Source organism: Branchiostoma floridae, chromosome 2, assembly GCF_000003815.2.
Source record: "Branchiostoma floridae strain S238N-H82 chromosome 2, Bfl_VNyyK, whole genome shotgun sequence".
Classification (NCBI taxonomy): domain Eukaryota; kingdom Metazoa; phylum Chordata; class Leptocardii; order Amphioxiformes; family Branchiostomatidae; genus Branchiostoma; species Branchiostoma floridae.
This window is the reverse complement of record NC_049980.1, coordinates 11542107-11556963: the sequence shown is the minus strand read 5'-3', so window position 1 is coordinate 11556963 and position 14857 is coordinate 11542107. Positions and strand designations below refer to the sequence as shown.

At 39.6% G+C, this 14857-nt stretch overlaps 2 protein-coding genes across 2 annotated transcripts; both read right to left on the bottom strand.

Annotated features, from left to right (window-relative positions):
- Positions 1 to 1530: 1530 nt before the first annotated feature.
- LOC118410000 lies at positions 1531 to 3308 on the bottom strand. Its single transcript, XM_035811445.1, has 3 exons — positions 3188 to 3308; positions 2717 to 2801; positions 1531 to 2398 (listed from the first exon to the last, which is right to left on the bottom strand). The coding sequence occupies exons 1-3, from the start codon at positions 3213 to 3215 to the stop codon at positions 1903 to 1905; spliced, it is 609 nt and encodes a 202-aa protein (XP_035667338.1). The 5' UTR covers positions 3216 to 3308; the 3' UTR covers positions 1531 to 1902.
- Positions 3265 to 5195, bottom strand: LOC118404034. The gene is made up of 5 exons (XM_035802965.1): positions 4972 to 5195; positions 4001 to 4306; positions 3681 to 3734; positions 3331 to 3424; positions 3265 to 3298 (listed from the first exon to the last, which is right to left on the bottom strand). The coding sequence occupies exons 1-5, from the start codon at positions 5069 to 5071 to the stop codon at positions 3265 to 3267; spliced, it is 588 nt and encodes a 195-aa protein (XP_035658858.1). The 5' UTR covers positions 5072 to 5195.
- Between the last annotated feature and the right edge of the window lie 9662 nt (positions 5196 to 14857).

Genomic DNA, 14857 nt, shown 5'->3' with positions numbered 1-14857 from the left:
TAACGATGAGGAATATTCCATTTTAGTTAGACCCCATTTCTACTTGACGGCGTTCTTGTTGTGACCTAAAATTGACCAAGAGGCCGCAGAGCCCCCAGAAAACTGCTCCAGTGGAATGTCTCTGGCGACCTCAGCGCGACGAAACTTTCAAATATCAGCAACTTTTATGGGCAAACAAAGGTTTCAAAAATCACTCAATGATTTACAGACATAAAGAACGACTTTTAAACGTTTTGTGCGTTTTATTGTCTTTCTTGTCATACTTATTCTTACATAATATTCAAATTATAAAATCAAGGCTGTAAGCAAATGAATTTTGGTCACTGTAGTACAGTTTCTCAGAGTGAGTCTCAGTTCATACAGACGTTCGGCTTGCTGTTTTTTCCTGTTTTGTCATGTTACTTATAACAATAAACATCTTCAACATACCACACTTTTATTGCAAATTTTCAGACCGTAGTATATTGAAACTGTTTGATTTATTTAAAATAAGACTTCAATAATCTGAATGTACAGGCTAAGAACATGAAAACAGAATATTATGTCAAAATTTAAAAAAAAATGCATAGTTTAAAAGTTTACTGATGGGGTATAAGACAATGAAGTTCATCATTTCCTGACCCGTGTCCGTTTCTACTGACTAATTATTGCTCTAGAAAAGTACAATATTGCAGAAAATTAGCCTGTGTTTACACAATCTCTTGCTGGCTGGGGTTAATGACCCCTCCCGAGGGCGGCGGCAATAGTAGGGCCGGCGGCTAGGGGCGCGATTTTAGTCAGGCTGGCAGAAAATTACTCGCAACGTATCATGATTATCATAATAATGATACTCCTTGTTGAAGTCAAAGCCCGCCATTGTATGTATCGTAACCTTGACCCGGATGTAGTTTAACAGTTCCGAAGGCACCCAGCGTACATGTTGAACTTTGTCATGAGCTATGCGAGTCTCGTCAATGATTACCACAGAAGTGTTTACGTCTGGTTTTGATCTGTTTGGTGAACAAATGTCGCACTGAAAGGTCAATCAGGTGGCACTTCCCTGTGCCTGGATGTTGTAAACAAGGGGATAAATCATACTTAACTCAAAGTTTGCCCATTTCAGACTCTGAGTTAACTTTAATTGTAGATATTCTGTACTTGCGACAGAACTATTTTATGGATAAATCACATGATCTGTAAAGTTTGTACAGGGTTGTACAATAAAACGGACTCAATATCTAGTATCAATATGTATTGTACTAGCTATTGTCAAGATCGAGTTTATTGTCAAGATTGATTTTACCAGAGCAGGAAATTTATTTGTTTTATTTCTATTTATTTCTGTAATCTTTATCCAGGGTGGTCCAAGCTCAGTGCTCTTGCACTGCTTTTCAGTGGAGCCCTGCGTGTTACATAAAAGAAATTAAACATATTCATCACAAACATAGGCAAACATAAATAGACAACAATAGTAATGAAACTGATGCAAACAATGATACTAATCATAACAATAGATGCTGCTAGTGATGATGATATCAATACACTGAAATGATCAGTAACATGAGTTATAGCCCAAATAACCAAATTGTTTGTATAGTTTACAGTTATTTCTATCTTCGGTAGTTCTTATGCCAAGTATCGAAATGCAAAATATAAGACATCTATACAATATAGTGTTAATATTCTACATTGAGTGCATTTGTAAGAAATTACAAGTTTCCTTATCCATCTACAAGGCTCATGACTTAAAATTGAGAATCAGAATCAGCACTAAGAAAGTCAACAAAAATTTGTGCCACGATACAAAAACATGTAGTAGTGTGGCAAGGTAGATCTACGCCATGTCTAGGAATGTTCACTTTTGTACATTTCCACTTTTGACTGACTTGTTATTTGGCACCACAAGAACTCAAGCCAAAGAAATCATCCATAGATGACGTTATCGACCATCTCACACACACTAGGAACCCTATCCTTGTCATTTGACAGTGAACCTGGATCATATGTTGTGTTGTCAACACTACCCTTACCGTACAGAGGGTTTGTTTCAACATTAGGATCGAGTTTGCGTCCCTTTTGGACAGTGGCGTACTGTGGGTCATCCTGGATAGAGTCATACAGGTTGGGCTCGTCACGGACCGCGGTGTAGGGATGGGGGTCGTCCTGAACAGTAGCGTACTGATGCTGGGCACCGGTGGGTATGACGTCCTGGTAGGATGGGTCATCAGGGTTGACGTCGACACCCGGTTGTTGTTGTTTCTTCTTTTTCTTGTCAGGCTTTGCGTACAAAGCGTCTAGTTGGACACTGCTTGGTGGGAATGAGGGGTTTGTCCCACCCGATGTTGAATCTACATTTGTGCCAACGTCATCCATCCTCATCGATGCTGTAGGATTGTTTTCTTTCTTCATAGTTGACGATCTGGAAAAAGGCAGTGAATCATCAGTGATGAACCCGGGGTGACTCAGTGTTATTAACTGACTTAAATTTAGAATTAGATTTTTGCAAGAGACATAAGCATTGTTCTAGATCAGTTATATTGCAAAGTCATAAATCGAACGTTGTTTTCTTTTCCATTTTCAGAACTACTTTTTCATAATTGGTCAAGACTACGACACGAAATGTTAGATTATGACTAACTCTTACAATGAAACAATTGCAAGTATACTTCATTGTTTGCCTACAGAATAATGCGTAGATGTATATTTTGATGGCAAAATATTGTTTTCTTATAATTACCTTTTGCGTATAATGCAGAAAGCAACAACAGCACAGATGACCAGAAGAACAGCGGCTCCTCCTCCTGCTGAACCAGCGATGAGGGCTGGAGGGTAAGTGAGATACCGAGAAATTCAATCCTTGTAGATACATATAACGTTTATCATATCATAACAGAGAGAGAGACGCGCACACAGAAAGAGAGAGAGAGAGGGAGCTCCGGAGAGAGAGAGAGAAAGAAAGAAAGAAAGAGAGAGAGAGAAAGAGAGAGAGAGAGAAAGAGAGAGAGAGAGAGGAGAGAGAGAGAGAAAGAGAGAGAGAGAGAGAGAGAGAGAGAGAGAGAGAGAGAGAGAGAGAGAGAGAGAGAGAGAGAGAGAGAGAGAGAGAGAGAGAGAGAGAGAGAGAAAGAGATGAACAGACAGACAGACTGACAGCCAGAGTACACAATGCAAACTATGAACCCTGAATTAACTTGCTTCTTTTTGTGGGTACCTGTCTTATCTTCTGATGTACCACCCATTTCTGCTGTCTGTAATGTTGTCGATACAGATGTCGGTCGTGGGGTAGAATCAGATGTTTCTACTGACGATGCAGAACTCGGAACTGAATAGACGTGTGATACCGATGGGGTTAACGTTGTTGGCTGCCGTGACGTTCTGTCTGTTGTTCTGCTCGGTGGTTGTGCAGTAGTTGTAGTTGATTCAGGTGTTTCAAGTGAAAGTGTCGTCACTGCAGCTTTTGAAACATAATAAAGTCTCTTGGCTTACTAACAAAACTTTGCCGTTCCGTTATTTCACGTAACTTTAACAAAGATGTATTGTACCTCACTGCCTCTTATAGTTCTTTTCCAATGTCCACATAATGCATTTGACAGTTGACATGATTCGAAGCGACTCTTAGGCTAATTAAATCAGAAGTATCAGTAGAACGTACATGTATATGCACTTTAAACGTTATATACGTAATATGTGACATCTATACTTACAGCTTGAATTCGAAGTTCCGTATGGCTTTGTAGAATAGTCAGTGTACTGGGGAACTAAAGGTATGGATTTTTAGTCACCTACCGTAAGTTTCTAATAACTTTTTTTCATGTTACTTATTCTGTCATAATGATATTCATAAGCTCCAATGTAAATCAGCATTCTCTTATTGCCACGGAGAGCACGCAAGCGAGTTAGAGATAGACATGAAACATATGATATAGAAGTATTATAAAGTTTACATCTTTACTTTAAATTTGCAATAATATCAATATTATTTCTATAACTAAACAAACATCTAGATACATCCTGATAACTTTACCTCTGTATACAGATACCCTGACGCCTTGAAATCCGCATGACTGGCTATTGTTTCCTGGACATGGTGTACAGTCTGTAAATGGTATAAGTGCGTCGTAAAAGTTTTCTTTTCTGTTTCCGCATGTGCAACGGAATTCGTCTTCACTTTTGGCTTCGATACCCGCAAAATTATACCTTACATTTTCTGTCACACAACAGGCGATGCAATCGTTGGCGGTATCCACATGTACACCAGGTATTTGAACAGGCAAAAAAGGGTCTGTGTTTGGCTGACTGAAGTTTTGATAACACCCCACGTACTCTGGATCTGAAATACAGTAATCTTTGTAAGATCAGATAGCACATTGTGATAGGTGTCTTTTATTGTTGACGCTAAAGCCCTGTTTCTTCCATATTTCAATCTTGACTTGAATCAGAGGTATATATATATATATATATATATATATATATATATACGTATGGTTAAAGCCAATTTGGGAAGTTTGTCATATTTTTCAATTGGGTGGCTTAGTGACTATACTGTGACGAAGGAAGGGAAGTTCGAAAGTGTCTACTGGTTGTTGACACGACTGCCACAGTTGCCACAGTTCCAGTTCCTTATCGACCTCCATATCGACAGGCTCGATTCAACAATACAGGTATCCCCTCTGAGTTTCAAGACTTGTGGAAATTAAAGCATATTGGATAAAGTTACATGTACGTCAGGATTATACAAATGTAAACGTGACCTAAGGACAGGGCATCATTCACGGCCTGTAGACACGTTTTCAGCGAATGAGTGCGTTAATGCTACCGGTATACAAACAATGCGTTTTTAGAATACCAGACATTGAAAGGCATTCACAGTACACTAATGTCATGTTGCTGATTATGTAAGCCTTTATCCTAATTGAAACAAATTTGACAACAACTTTGCCCCTCCAGTGTTCAGTCGACACATTAAGACAAACCACCAAACTTCCGGGAACTTACCTGTTATATTGTAGGCGTCGGTACAGTCAGATAAGGTAACAGTCTTCCACGGGTAGAAGGTCACCAGCGCTGCAAGTAACAATCCTTCTACTTTCAACATAATTGAAGTTGAAATCTTTAGTAGAACACTGAAGTAGTTGTTTGGCTATCAAATTTCTATTGAATGTGGATAAGACAACAGGGAGAAGGTTACAGAAGTAAGAATGCTTTCACCGAAAGTTCACTTCCTGCTGTAGGTGAACCTACTAGATCAGAGTTCATGTTTGTACAGTTCATCGCGCATGAAATGAGGGGACTGTAAGATGTGTAGCGGGGAAGGGGTGCAGAGTCCCTCCTGCATGTTATTGGTTTATCACGGTTGCCAAAATGAACCCTGGGTCATGTTTTGGGTATCTGTGCAGGCGCACATGGGACAGTGCTTTTATTCTTTATCAACGTAGTGCAATTTATACAAACCAGATAGACAATACAATCGAAAGATACATATAAGTTAGTTAAGGAATGTAATTCACTACATTGACCTCATGAGACAATAACAAAATGAAAGGTTCAATGTTTGCCCGTTTTTATATTCAATACCACTTTGTGGATTATGTGCACATGATAATATCTAGTATAACAGTTTGCAGTTAAATTCTGCTAACTTAGTGTCTTAACATGTCTGAGTGCGTAATAACCTCCAGATTATGTTTACCATATAAGGTCCCTGGGTTTCGGTTGCAAATTTAGATTGCCATTTTTATAGTTGTTTGGGTCATATATATGCATTATGTTCCTGTATAAGTGTATTCTAAAACAATTTGCAGATGTTCCTGGTTTTGTTGTGATTTGTTTTTGTTTTACCACCACAAATTTTAGGGGTAATGATGCCATGTTTGATAAGGTATATCACAAAGTATTCAACAATCTCTGCAGTGACATAGCATTATGATACATGTCTATATATACATGTACAGCGGTATTTTGACTCAAAACGACAACAAGCGCAAGATGGATTTCATAAATGACAGTCCCTAACCCCGTATATGATCTCGGCAATGTAAATCCATAGCAGTGTCTGGGACATATGATGATTTGAAATATTTGCTGATTTACCATTCTTATTTAGAAATGTTGAATCTTGTTATTTTCATACATTCTTGCCGCACTTTACCGTTCATAGTAACGCATACGTAAGCCCATTCTAATTATTCATAGATGATGTCATCGACCATTTTAAACATGTCGGACTCCTTATTTTCTTGATTTCCCTCGCCACCGCCACCCATGTAACAAGTTATATCGGATTTACATCCACATCGGCTTAAGTATATAGCTCATGACTTGCATATTTAGGTACATTTTCAACTTGTCAGATTATGTACTATGGACAGCAAAATGATTTGTGACATTATACAAAAACGTGTAGCAGTATAGCAACATATAGCATGTCCCTAAGACTCACTCGTGTACGTTTGCATGTTTGTGTACGTTTGCATGTTTGCATGATGAAATTTCCGGCTTGTTATTCGGCTCTCTAAGAACTTAGACTAAGGCAATTATTCATAGATGACATTTTCAACCATCTCACACACACTAGGAACTCTATCCTTGTCATTAGACAGTGGGCCCGGATCACATGCTGTGTTGTCAATACTACCCTTCCCGTACAGAGGGTTTGTTACTACATTAGGGTCGTTTTTGCGACCCTTTTGCACAGTAGCGTATTGTTCGTCATCCTGGACAGAACCATAAATATTTGGCTCGTCACGGACCGCGGTGTAGAGATGGGGGTCGTCTTGAACAGTGGCGTGCTGATGCTGGGCTCCTGTGGGTATGACGTCCTGGTATGATGGATCATCGGGATTGAGCTTGTGTTGTTGTGGGTGTTCACGTTTTATCTTCTTCTTGTCAGGCTTGGTATATAGTTGGTCGACGTTGGTGTTCGTGTTTCCTGAAAACGTTTGGTTGGCTGTTCCTTCCATGATAGTGGAATTAAGATGACCGTCCATAACAGAAAGACGGACCGATTCCTCTTGTTTTCCTCTGGCCTTGGACCTTTGAAACAGATGAACAAAGTTCAGGGGGTTGAACCACGCCAGAATACGACAGAAATACTGACAAAAATGGCCGCGATAAAAACACCCTCTGCTAAGAATCGTATATGATATTATAGAAAGAAATGACGATTGTTTGCTGTCAAAGATATCTGTGATATTGAAAGTAACATCATACCTCCGTCTGATGATGACAAAGGTGATTGTTCCAACCAGGACAAGTAGAACCGTAGCCCCTACCGTTGTAGCCGCGATAATCACTACTAAATAAAGATTATGTAGATTAAAATGAACAACTTCCAGCATAAAAAATAATCTCATTTATGACAGAGACGCTAAATTTTACTGTTGATTCCAAATAATGACTTTGCTAGTGTTGATTGTATATTCTAAGATGTCATAGGCATCTTTATTTTTCATGTTAAACACTTTGATGCAATAGAAGAACTAACAGGAAAACTGACTTTTAGTGCTACCATCCAGAGTTTCTCCTCTCGTGATAAAACCTCAGCGGAAATATGCATCTTTTGAAATCGCATTGTTTATATATCGCAGAACTGTGTCGAGCTATAGTTTATCGAAATTTATTAACTTCAATCAATGACATTGATATCTACTAAAATATCATACAGTAACATGTTCAATTATAACAAATATTATCATAGCCAGGCGACATTAATCAACCAGAAGGCCCCATTTCGTATTGTATATGACTCTGTAACACATAGAAATTCTCCAAACACCGGTTTTTATTTCATTTAACACCGGGTCCAGTCAGAAGAATTCACAGAGAATTGACCAATCAGAATAAAACCCAGGGAGGAATGATCACACTCGGCAGGGAGGAATCAATGCAATACAGTTTTTCAAAAGAGATGACTTACCAAGGGTGCAATGTTATGGATATTTTCTGTAAAAGTCTATTACTATATACCCACCAGTATCGAATTGTAGTGACGCTTCTCCTTCTGTTTGATTATGGGATCCAGTGGTAATACTGATCTGTGTAGATTTGGACCCGAAGGCTAGAGACACTGGCGTTGATGACACAGCTGGCAATTCTAGAGTGCCAGTGAATGATATCTAATCAGTCTCGTTCTCAAATAGTATCTGAAAAGCCTTGTTGTATATAATACATCTTCTATGGGTTTAATATTCAGTCTTATAGAACAGTTAAATTAAATGGCGTTACTACATCCTTCAGCAAACCATCCACAGCAAATATTGTTCTAATTATCATGGAAGCTCATCTGTGTTGGTAATAATCTTTCTTAGGTTCGCATAGAAAGCTTAGCATTTTACTAAGATTTTGCTTTACCTGTCATTGACTGTGTTGACGGACTTGTAGACTGAACTGCCGTTTGTGCCTCATACGTTGTTGCCACTGTTTGGCCTAGAAATATGGGCGTAACAATGTTGCGGGAAGACATAAGAAGGCCTCTTAGCTAATGATTATGATAAATGACGTTAATTGTTCAAGAAATTACCCGGAGCTGAAACGCTAGATTTACATTCAAAATAAATTCAGCATTTAGATTTTCATGCATTATTTCCCGCCAAAGTAGTTGATACATATACCGGATGCGGTGGTGTCATGTATGGTTGATGATCCCAAATGTAGAGATGGGCATCCTGTCACTCCTGGTTGTGCTGTCAAAATAGTGATGATATATTTGCAGTCGATTCAAATATGATATGATTAAATTTGACAGTAAGCTGATATATTATTTTATACCCAGACAGAGATGGATTTCGTCTGTTTTGGTTATTCTTACCCATTACCTGCAAGATAATGTCAATAGCATACCTGTTCGCTAGTTTACTGTGAACACTGGGTAGATATCAGAGATGAACTCAGGGCTGCAAATGTCAGTATAACGGAAAAGACTTACCTGCTGTTCCTGTATCATTATCACATCTGATCACCGTTTCGCTAACTTGTACGCACACCAGGTCATTAGGACATCGTAAAGTTGAAGGTGGCCCGGCGCCAATGCAGGTCAGAAAGCTTTGTCTGTCCAAAGGGTCACAGTAACGGTCACCATCCGAGCTACATGTGATCGCTAAGATAACAAATACGAGAGAACGATACTGTTAGGATTCTAATTTGCCCAGAGTTTTCAACCGTACATTTTGTTTTCATCCGTACATTTACATTGATAATAGTCTTGTCTAATCGACCTGTTTTTCATCATACATCTATCGTATCTTTTCTAATTCTCTTTATATCGTTATCCACGTAGACTAAAAGCTACATTTACATAATGTAGCAACGCTAATTTGCGACAAGAATGCATGATTGATTAAAGGTTCTTGGCTCTAACATTTGGGGCAATTCCAGTTTCTGTAACCAAGTCGTACTTTTTTAAAGCCTATTAATGGTATAGATAGATGGAATACGAATATCAACCTTTAATCTTGATTTTATTAACATGTGCCATGTCCATATGTACATGACACGTGACAAATAATTTGTGTAATTTGCTATACACTTCGGCTACTGAACAATCTGTACTGAATCTGAACACTCACCACAAGAGTCCGCAAGGCATTTGGTGACAACATGTATGCAGAGACTAAAAAACAATCCATTCCTTGTGGATCCTCTAACGCTGACGTTCATGTTTAGACCCAGGTCTAACTTACTGCACCAAGAGTGAGGACTTCCTCATTGCTGCATATAAGGACGTTATATAACGTCCTTGCTGCATACTTGTCGATAAACATGCTAAAGGTCAACCACCTGGCAGTGGGGAAACGATGAACTCTGAACTCAAGGGGTCTAGATCTGGCTGACCGGACACGAATTGATAGCCGATGAACACTGGATATGTAAAACAACAGCATTGCGTCCATTTTCAACACAGGTCTTACATGTAATACTTGAACATGGCACATCAAGTACTGCAGAAAGTTGACAAGGTAAAGAACTCATTGTCTATGCTACAGGGCCTGGTACGTTTGTTATATACTGTCCCTGTCATGTATAGCTTTTCGTTCGAAGCGTTCTGTTTGACTTTGCTTGTGTGGACGAAAGGTCGATCCAATGCACGGTCTTTCATTCACGTTTTGATAGGCTGTTACATGTATGATGTTGATGACATGTATATCTGGACACGCATTTGAGTGACTATAGAAGCCGCTGGTGGTTTGAGAAATCGATGTAGCCATGAAATAATTCGACACCAAGTTTATTCACGGTTTGTCTTAAGTGTAATAATGCTGATGCACCAGAGAAAGCGTTGACCTTGAACATGAACACTAAGCTTTTCATTCATACTTCTGAATCAAAGGATTGCAGTATATTGTAAAAATAGCATGTAATTGTTTTTTTCCAATCAATATGCAAAATACATTCTACAAATGTTTAAATGTATAGAATTAATTCACAAATGATTAGCATATCTGCCTGGCTATCCAAGATAATAGGGATATATTTTCTCCAAAACTTGTTATCGCTTATAATCACGTGATGATGTCATACATTTATTGCTGCATGCTACACTCGATAAGAACAGTAGATAATTTAAGGTTCTTTAAATTGACCAATACATGTAAGCTTACAGACAAAGCTCTAGAAAGCTTTTTTAACACTGTTCATGATACAAGATAGATGTACACATTTCCACAATCACGTCGATACAAACAGTTTTTTCTTGACGAAGTGAATCTATTCATAAATGACATTATCAACCATTTCCATCACGCCTGATATTTCTTGCTCCGGTGAAACTCCTGTCTCCCCACCCATGTATATCGGATTTACATCCACATTGGGCCTGTATTTCGGACCTTTGTTGACAACAGCGTACTGAGGATCACTCTGAATAGAGTCATACGGGTTGGAGTCCCGTTGAGCCAAGGAGTTGGGAGGGCGGTCGTCGTTGACCGTTGCGTACTGGTGCTGAGCGCCAGTGGGGATGACGTCCTGGTACGAGGGGTCATCTGGACTGGACATCTTCTTCTGTTTCCTTTTCTTGTCAGGTTTGGCGTACAGGGCGTCAATGTTGGAGAGGTTCGGTGGAACCGTAGGGTTACTGTAGGGGGCTGACGATGGTTGAGAAGTGTGGCGATTCACATTTTGTAATGCGTGGAAAGTACTTGGTTTGTCACCACGTCTCATCGCAGATTTTCTGAGAAGAAAAGCAAAGTAGCTTCACTCCAACAACCAAATAATTTCAGCGTGATACACGAACCACCAAACTTGAAGAGTTCATCTGAGCCAACGCAGGTATGATGTCATGTTAGCTGAAACCACCGGAGTCGAGTCAATACATATAGATACTTGAATCAGCCAATCAGATTCTAAATTGGAAAATTGTTCCGTGGTCTACGTAACAGCCCAGCATGTAGCTGCGGGTGCCGGTGTCACAGCGATCTCGCCCCCCCCGTGATCTCGCCCCCCCCCCGGGGGCGAAATCACTAGCGATCTCGCCCTCCCCTATCTCGCCCCCCTTTAGCGATTTCGCCCCCCCCAAAGGGTTTACATGAAATTTTAGAAGTTCATTGGTATAAATCACCAAATACAGTTTCCGAATGATATAAGTACACGAGTTTGAAACATAACTCTTTCCCTAGTATTCATAGCCAGTATATTACCAGGGTAGCGCACCCCATATGTTACAAACAAGCTGGTCTTAATACCCCCTCCCGATAGAAACTTGTTATGGTTCTGGAGGGGGGGGGGGGGAAAACCTCAAAAGGGGGGGGAAAAACCGGGGGGGGGGGGTCGAGATCGCTGGGGGGGGGCGAGAACGCTGTTACACCGGTCCGAAACAGTCGCCCACTACATACTTCACTGCCCTAATTAAAGCAAGCAAAGGTTATTACTTCTCGGCAAACTTTTGCAACTGAAGCTTTTTAGTTCTCTGTAAAATTTGACCTTTTCTCACTGGGGGATCGGACATGCGCGCATTCCAACTTTTGTCATACACATTTAATTTCCATTTGTTATCAGTATTGTTTACATAGTCTTCATTTTGCATTTTGCTTAGTCTGGTTATGTTTATATTTTTTGTATATTTGTATAGTGATGACGTTAACATAAGTAGATGACTTGCGTGCGCCACCACTACGTCAGTCATGTTGTCAAAGTCAATGAAAATAAAAATAATGGAAACTAATGTAAGCCCACCTTCTCCAAAGGCAAACACCAACCACAGACCCAGCAATCAACACGGCAGCACCACCAGCGGACGCTCCAGCTATAATTGCTACTGAGCAAAGTAAAAGAAGACGGAATTTTTTTTTCATCATGAACATGATGTTAATCCATAAAGCGATATTGTTTGCTGATGGGCACGCGTAATAGCATGTTTGAATCGTATGATGGTCATTATACCTGAAATTTGGCATAGGGGTGCCATTCACATGTGCACACATGGGTACAATAACAATTTTGGCATACAGCACAACAAAATGCTTAATTTTGCGATTTTCTGGCCATTTTTTTTTTTTACAAAAATAGGACATTTTTGGCCCCTGTACCCTCTTTTTACAACCAAATGACCTGCAATTTGGTAAAGGGATGCTCTAGATATTTATACAAATGACCCATGTATAACATTTGGTATGAACCACTTAAAAATGATATATTTGAGGATTTTTCGGGGTCATTTTCCAATGGCCAAAAGGGTCAACGAACTCAAGGTCAACCGTCTCAAGGTCGTTTACCCCCACCTCAAGACTGCACGTGCACGGCTAAAGTGTGATTAATAGAAGTGATTTGTAAGACGAGTTCCTTTTTTTGCACATGGGTGATTTTGGAACAGTCTATTGTTGCATGAGGAGGGAGATGGCTGAAATATGCTGCATTTGCTCTCAAGCAAATGTCGGCATTTCCAGATTAAAATCAGCTTTTTTCTTTGATAAACGATTTCACGTACCTGTGGAAATTTGGGGCCTTGCACTATCTGTTTTAAGTGTGGTCTTTGTTTCTTCCGGGTTTGTCGTGTAGCTCCATGAATTTGCAGTTACTGTAAGATGAATCTAAAACTTAGATGTTTTTTGAACATGAACACGATATAGTCCATATAGCGTTCAAGTTGTATGCTACTGGAAACACGTGTTAGTATGTTTAAATTTGATGATGGTTATTCGAGTGCTTTCCTTTACCAAACGATGTCACGTACCTGTAGAACTTTGGGGCCTTGCACTATCCATTTCAAGTGTGGTCTTCGCTTCTTCCGATTTTGTCGTGTAGCTCCAAGAATTAACAGATGAATCTAAAATTTATATATTATCTTAACATAAACATGAACACGATACAGTCCATATAGCGTTCTTGTATGCTACCGGGAACACGTGATAGTATGTTTGAATTTGACAATGGTTATTCAAATTAAGTGTTTTACTTTACTAAACAATGTCACGTCCTGTGGTACTTTGTGGCCTTGCACTATCCATTTTAATTTTGGTCTTTGCTTCTTCCGGTTTTGTCGCGTAGCTCCACGAATTTGCAGTTGCTGTAAAATGAATCTAGAATTTAAATTTTTAAAGTACTTAATGTTTTATCTTACACAACTATTTAAATGAACTTTTCAGATAATTTTTTCATCATTTGATGATGATGGCGGAAAATAAATGGTTTTCTGTTTTTATTTACAAACGTCTACCTAGATCGTGAACAGATGGATAACAAGAGACTTACACGTCCCAACACGCGTTGTTGTCTGAGGCATGATATCGGAAACGTCAACTGCAAAAACAAGTCCCCACAGGGATAAGGCAACTACACGAGCTATAAGTTATTTATGTATAAAGTATCACGACACCAAAATCACTTATCAAAGATATATGCAGACAGAGTATAAATATTTAGGTGACGCTGTGTACTGGAATGTTTCTGCATGTATATGCACATAGTCTGGAATCATGTGCCAGTTATTCGGATAGTTGCTTTTTAGGAACCTTACAGTGACACGAAACTACAAATATGATGGTGTCCTTTCGAAAGTATAGTTTGCCGGAAGTGAAACTCGTATGATGACTCACCTTGATAGACAAGAAGGTTGTATGAGTTACCACAGGCAAGTTGTACGTTGTTAGCGCACGTCCCATCGCAAAACAATTTACCATCGACAGAGTCTGTTTGATTTACTCCACGTAAAGCCGAGTCACAGAAACAGAAGCCTGGGTGCCTGAGACCGACGTAGACGTAACTTGTGTTGATACTTTGGCACGAATTGATGCACGTGGGAGGTGTAAGACACGATCCGGAGCTGCTAAATGTGCAGTCATGATTGATTTGGACGTTGAGCACATCTTCATGGTGTGTTTGGCCGTGTTCAAAACAACCTACGTATGAAACTCCTGTGAAAAAGATAACACAAGTTGCACTATACAGCCTTGGAGTAATACTGTAAACTATACCTAACAGACGCAAAGACATTTTTCATGTTTTCAGAAGCCAACAAACTGCTTGGAGACAGTTATTAACTGGCTCTGCTGCCATGTCTATTTGTGTCTGTCACCTTTGACTCTGATCAGACTACGGCGTGATACCTACACATGAAAATTATAACTTTTTTTACCTTCCGCAGTGTACAGACCATCCGGAGGATCAGCCGCCGACAAGCCAGCAGACAGAACTCCTAAAGCTAAAACCAAAGTCTCCATGAGATAATGATCTACTGACATTCTCATGTATGCAACTAACTCCGGATTTTTTCACTGCAAAATGTTCACTCGAAAAGAAACAGTTACTTCCTCATGAAGGCTGAGGTCATGCACCGTGCGCGGTCAAAGGTAAACTATTTCTGGTTACTTGGTTCTTTGTTTTGGTTGAAAGAGAGAGGGGAGTATCACTGAATAGGCGTGTGTGGTTTGGAATGTGATGGCTTGTTTGGAAG

Excerpts from the sequence above, each read along its gene's own strand:
- LOC118410000 (XM_035811445.1), bottom strand. The coding sequence starts at position 3,215 with ATGGGTGGTACATCAGAAGATAAGACAG. Across the intron at positions 2,802-3,187 it reads TACATCAGAAGATAAGACAG|CCCTCATCGCTGGTTCAGCA; the intron begins GTACCCACAAAA and ends CTTACCCTCCAG. Across the intron at positions 2,399-2,716 it reads TTCTGCATTATACGCAAAAG|ATCGTCAACTATGAAGAAAG; the intron begins GTAATTATAAGA and ends GCCTTTTTCCAG.
- LOC118404034 (XM_035802965.1), bottom strand. The coding sequence starts at position 5,071 with ATGTTGAAAGTAGAAGGATTGTTACTTGCAGCGCTGGTGACCTTCTAC. Across the intron at positions 3,425-3,680 it reads CGGAACTTCGAATTCAAGCT|TGACGACACTTTCACTTGAA; the intron begins GTAAGTATAGAT and ends CAAAAGCTGCAG. Across the intron at positions 3,299-3,330 it reads ACGTCACGGCAGCCAACAAC|TTCCGAGTTCTGCATCGTCA; the intron begins GTTAACCCCATC and ends ACGTCTATTCAG.